Source organism: Eufriesea mexicana, unplaced genomic scaffold (genome assembly GCF_001483705.2).
Source record: "Eufriesea mexicana isolate 0111107269 unplaced genomic scaffold, ASM148370v2 scaffold8981, whole genome shotgun sequence".
Lineage (NCBI taxonomy): Eukaryota > Metazoa > Arthropoda > Insecta > Hymenoptera > Apidae > Eufriesea > Eufriesea mexicana.
In genome coordinates this window covers 362155-368401 of record NW_016916724.1, presented here as the reverse complement: position 1 = coordinate 368401, position 6247 = coordinate 362155, and the positions used below count along the sequence as shown (strand labels likewise).

The 6247-nt window shown below is 41.9% G+C and overlaps 1 protein-coding gene across 1 annotated transcript; it reads right to left on the bottom strand.

Annotated features, from left to right (window-relative positions):
* Positions 1 to 488: 488 nt before the first annotated feature.
* On the bottom strand, positions 489 to 5432 carry Nep5 (M13 family metallopeptidase neprilysin 5). The gene is given in 18 exon segments (XM_017907763.1): positions 489 to 662; positions 1050 to 1226; positions 1426 to 1612; positions 1695 to 1743; positions 1825 to 1883; positions 1970 to 2079; positions 2154 to 2389; positions 2477 to 2632; positions 2735 to 3011; positions 3147 to 3399; positions 3498 to 3735; positions 3873 to 3959; positions 3962 to 4044; positions 4268 to 4325; positions 4401 to 4454; positions 4576 to 4673; positions 4810 to 4882; positions 5393 to 5432. Coding segments are annotated over 18 exon segments (2382 nt in total). The 5' UTR covers positions 5406 to 5432.
* Positions 5433 to 6247: the final 815 nt, after the last annotated feature.

Below are 6247 nucleotides of genomic sequence, written 5' to 3'. Positions count from 1 at the left end.
TCAGCCAACGGATGCCAACGGTGGATATATCTATTGAAAGTATACCGAAGAGACTATACTTGTAGAATACAAAAGAGTTGGTTGGCTTGTTCGTACACGGAGTGGTGTTGTTAAATTATAGCTACCAGGTTTAACACGATGGGAAAGAATTATCACGAATGACTGTACGCAATAAAGAATGATGAATTCCTAAGCGTAAACACTTTACCTTAAATTTGTGCCTAAGAGAAACGTGTATTTAAGGTATAAATGCGCAACACGGATACGTGACTATTATAAGTAAATAAAATTCTTTTATTATAAACATTAGGCTATTATGTAATAACACTCTCAACAACTATCCTGTATACTTTAACACGCTTATTATGGAAACTATTCGTCACTGGTACAGCGTCGATGATTGTACAGAAACGAAGAGTACAAAAGTTCGGCTACATTGAAGGAAGAAGATTCGGTAGATCTCGATGAGAATTAGTACCACGCTATCGTTACCACAGTCGACACTTTTTCGAGGGATTCATGTTGGATCCCACAGGACATTTCCATGCTTCGCCGAATTCCTTGGAATTTCTCAGCACTCCTAGGAGCCTCACGTGCCCAGGGCAATGGGAATCTTGTAATATCCATTCCAAAGATTTCGGTGTGTACGACTCGCACCAGAGCTGGATAAGCATAAAAAGCGGAATAAATTAGATATTGCGAATTATTCGCGAATGTAGGAAAAATATAAACGCTCAGATGATAAACCGTAAATTAATTCCATATGATGCGAATTAACATATCTGCCTGGACATCGCGCGTAATTAATACGGTATCGTACAAGCTATTCACGAAGTTGTAAAAAGCATCGGCAAAGCGATATAAAGCACATGGACATAAATTACACGAATTAATAACTATTTTATACGATAAACTTTTTTAACTTTGATATCATCCATCTCTCTTTAGCATTTCCGAAACGTCTGGAGAACTCTTTCGCATTTATTATGGTGGAATCAATTTCTAAATTGCACGATCTTAGGTCAAAGACACGTGAATCTATATCTTACGTGCGCGAAACTCAGGAAAACGAGCTGCTCGTGAGTAAGGTGAGTGAACCCCGGAAGCAGAGGCTCTTGACCATGTCTGGTCTTCCATCTTTCGTAAGCGATGACAGCTTCCCTGAGACCACCATTATCGGCTATATTTTCTCCTAGAGTACGTTCACCATTGATATAATCGTCTACCTGTTGGAATAGATACGCAATCAACCTGTCCACGGTTGTAGATCGTTAGAAGAAAAAGAAATCGGAAAACGACGTGGTCTACGGATCGATTAGCGTCGAGGTTAGACCAAATGGAAAACTATCTTTGGTAGAATGATCGATGCGGTTCGGAAATTATTTAAACTTATGAGGTATGCTCGAAAATAAATCTCTTACGTACATCAGCTTCATAGTAGGTGTTGTAGTGATCTATGAAGCATTCAGTTTTTTCCGTGTATTGGAAAATAGTCTCGTTGGTCCACCATTGTCTCACGTTCCCATTGCTGTCGTAGTGTCTCCCGTTGTTGTCAAATCCGTGTGTCAATTCGTGACCAAGCACTGTACCGATGGCACCGTAATTTAAAGATCTGAAATTAGGAAACTGATCTAAAATTGATCTAATAACGATTGCTCTTCGCAATCTGTTGTCAATGTCAATTCTAATCTTACTCGAGACCCAATTCGTAAAAAGGAAATTGAAGAATTCCCGCTGGTATAGCTGCATGCGTGTTAGAAAAACGATATGCGTGTAATTATGCCTCACATAAATTGTGTTTTAATTAGTCGGTGAGTTACGTACTTATATGATTAAACTGGTACGTGTGAAATGCATTCACATCCGTTGGATCAGTCGCCCAACTAATGGACAAGAAATGAAAAGAAGATTCAGTAATTACTCTGTACTGATCTCACTTTACATTTGTTTCGTAAAATGAAGCTCTTACTATGAAACATTATTGTAATTGATATCGTGAATGCATTCCAGTTCAGACAAAGACATCAGTCGAACGATTTGGAGCATATTGTTCAAGTATTCGGTCGCCGAGAAATCTATCTGAAAATGTACAAGTTAATTTTATTGCCGCTATAGCTATGCTTAATTAACCGAGTTAGCAATAAATATCTTACGCCTTCGTAATATTCATTAAGGACTCTTTCATCGAACAGCCAATCCGGGAAGCCAATTTGGGACTCCATCTTCAAGTTTTTCTCCAGCGTGGCCCTTTTTGTCTGCTGGTCCATCCAATCGGTCCGCAAAACCAACGAAGCGAAAGCTTGTTTTATGTCGTCCAGCATTTCGAATACCTTTTTTCCTTTGTCCTCGTGAAAGGACGGGTCCACGAACAGCCACGAGACCGCCATACCTAAATTACACCACGCTTTGACGACAGGTGCTTGAATTTCGCAACAGCTCCTAACACTACCGTCTTTCGGCATTTCAGTTCACTAACCCATCAATTCGTTAACCGCAGAAGCACAAAGCAGAGACTTTGAATCACCGATCTCGACACTGGTCACTTCGTCGATGTAATCCGACCAGATTTTCCTTAAATTTTCCGCCGAATGGGGTACGACGATATCAACGATCACCCACCAAATGTAACTTTCTAAAATTCCAAGAATTTTAATCGGCGATTATTAAATTATACTCAAAAGGAACGGTACTTGATTTTCAAACGAAAAGATTAATAAATTCTAGAGAAATTTACCTAATATTTCGTCCTCGGTACTAGCCAACAGAAGAGCCACTTCCTTCAAGTACTCCAAGTCGCCTACCAATATTTTATCCTTCTTGTTCAAGTCTAAATCATCGATATCCTTGAAAAGCATCTCGATGAACGGTCGCCATAATGGTTTAGGTGTGAGACTGGAATTGACTTCAATCACGAACTCGTCGGTCAACTTCTGTAATTCGTCTACCAACATGTAATCATCATCAGTCGGATCATCTTCCCAAACGGTCTGATTGCTTTCCAGACGAGCCAACTGCAACAAAGTAATTAGCAATTAGCATTATCGATACGCCTGATCAACGATACTTGTAATTACAAATACACTTTTCTTGCGATCCCTCCGATCCACGATACTTGTTACACAGATTTCATTACCCGAATTACTTACGTAATAAAATGTGCTGGTTAATTCGAAAAGCGTCTCAGTGACTTCCTCCAGCTCTTCTTCGTCGGGGAATGATTCACCGTTTAAGGAGCATGTATCGAGGGTTCCATTATTCACGACCTGCTTGATTATCTCGGCTATGTACGTAATTTCTGCATCCTTTAGTTTGCTGCCGGTACCGTCGCCATCATCGTCGTTCTCCAGCATCCGGAAACGCGACCTGATCGAGTGCAATCGTTTCTCCAACTCTTTATCGCTGTTGATTGAAATATCCAATTACGAAATCGTACTTATTCGCACTGGTTCACCGGTCGCGTTACGTCGAGCGTGGAAAGAAAGTAATAAAAATCCTACTTCGGTAAAGGGTTAGCCATTATGGGCGTGTCGATGAACATGATATTGTTGCTGGTGTTTCGAGGGTCTGGTATAATGTCCAGGCCGAAGAAAACATCTCTGCCCAAAATCTTCTTCACCCTCGCTATCTGCTCCATATAGCCGTTTGTCTTTTTACCGAGTGCAGCAGGTATCGCTGGCAAGTTGAGCTTCTCCAATAATTCGAACAATGGCGTCAATCCAAGCTCGTTCATCGCGGCTAAAGTTAAACAGAACGTTGAACAGTCTATGTAATTTTAAGCGATTAATTGCGATAAACGTTACTCAAACCGTGACTAATTGCGACTAATTACGACAAAGCAGAGGGGAAAATTATTCAAGAAAATGCCAACGTACGCACGTCTGTGCAGCTGCTGTATAAAATTTTTGCCTGCATCACTGCCCACGGTGCGTCCACGTTTGTGCTATTATCTCGTAAAAGTCTCTTTCTTTGCGCTCCTCGAACCACGAGTTCGTCATACTGTTGTCCGGAATGGGATGCTCATCCGACCATTTTCCGCACGCGTATCTGGAACCGTGAGGACATTCTAAGTACGCGGATGAAATTTTTCTCGGAACGCGTATCTCACGCAACGTTGCACGTGTATTTTGTGAAATAGACATGCAAGACCGAACACGTGTGCTCGTTGCCAATAAAGGGTATACAATCGTGCGACACTGAAAGCTGGCTTCGTAACTTTGACAAATACTATAGACGACAGACTCGATTGCCTTCCAGCTGGAGTACTCACTTATAAAAATCATCGCAAGGATCTACGGACGTATCCATAGACTCCTTCAGACTAGCAGCTAGGGGAGCAATAGTTTCGTAAAATTTTCTCGAATTACGATTAAAATACGAAATGATTTTAATTATTCGCTCACCTATGCGCACGCAATTTTCAGTTTCGCAGAGCTTCGCTGGCCTGTTGGTCGCGTCTGTGAAAAGGAAGGCGAGATAAGATAATGGCCAAAGGAAAACGGAAATATGGCGATTTCGTTGCGTTTAACGACCTCGATAAATCAGTCAAGAGGATAATAATCTGTCAATTTTACTTACAAAGTATGGAAAACACCAATGCGAGTACGATGGACGAAGTCATCAGGATGGACAATATAATAATCGTTAAATTCGGTGCTTGCCTCCATTTCTTGAGGCTAAAGAAGAGAATAGATCTAATTGACATGCTTAAATTAACGGCTCCCTCGCCGGCTGTTTAATGCGTGTAATAAAACGACTTAATGAGCAAGCGAGCGGATACAACAGGCAGACGTCAATCTCGCGATCACTTACCAGGCGTGTCTGGATCTTATCGGTACCAGGTTCTGGTGGCTGCCGATCGTGTAAATAAACTGCGAATCGTCTTCTGGGGAAAGGGAACAACACGTTTTCGGTAAACCCACGAATGCATCGCTGACAACTCACGGCAAAAGTGGCATATCAAACGATAAAGTCTCATCTTCGTAATTAGACAGTTAAGATTAAGTTATTAAGTTATCGCACTCGCGATGGCGCACGTCAGATAATCGCACGAGATAGCTTTCAGTTTTGAGCCACGTTAATTTCGTAATTTTCAGTCTCTACGCCCTTAAACATTCTCGAAATTACTTGCCACTTGTTCGGCATATAAGCTCGGAATTTAATTCTGGTAATTGAATTCGCCGAGGAAAGTTTAAACGAGTATGCGCTATGGGAAGTGGAGGAAAGAAATGGAGGCAGATTGGGTTTAGGGTCGTACGAAGTTGAACTTGAACCCAGTACGAAGGGACAAGGTACTGCTAGAGAAGTTAAAGCCGGGGTATAGAGAGTTAAAAGAGGGATGCACGAGTACGTAACATCAGCGGAAGGAATGGTTAAATAGTATAAATACACTCACTGCGCTCGTTCATGGTGAATGGCCCAGTGACCGGATCGAACTGACGACACTGAACAACCTCGAGGGACAACGGGCTATCCATACGTTCACATTTTCCTGCTTTGCCAGTGGTTCTCGTTACGTCCAACAGCTCCTATATTTTCACCTGTGTCGTCGTTACATTCACCCCAGCCACGTGCCTTGTCCCCTTAGAATGACGCTTCACGCATGCCACTCCTTCGCTGGCCACTTCCTCATCGAGCTTTGATGAATTTTCCTTCCCGTGGATCACGTAAACGATCGAGTCCACGATGGATCATTCGTGGATGATCCAACTCGTTAAATCAAGAAGATGTGCTCTAACACGAGCGTGAACTTGAACTGAACGGGTTCATTTTCCAGACACAGGTTAGAGCAAGTCGCGTTACAACCCAGGAAATGGGAATAAGTTTTTAATGTAAACGGAGAAAGTTGGAATGCGAAGCTAAGAGGGTCGAAGACAGCGAAACAATTCGGCCTTCGTCGTAGCCGACATATGCAGAGTTTATCACTAAAACATGCACTTCCTTGGAATACATGATCGATAATCGTCGTCGTTCATGTGCTAAAGACTCTTCTCAAGGTTTACTTCTCGTTTTAGAAAGAATGGCTATCTTGCTCGTTCTGTGGGAACATAATTAATTACCTTAGACAACATGGCATACCGCAAAATCGAATGGATGTTCATACGCGAGGCATCCATGTTGGGAAATCAGTCGCATTTACGTAAATAAAATTTCGCTGGAACGATCTTCGCGCCGTCACGCCTGCGCGATTTCGGGGTGTTTCTTTAATGAACATAACGAAATATCGAATTTAAATACGTGAGTTAGAATC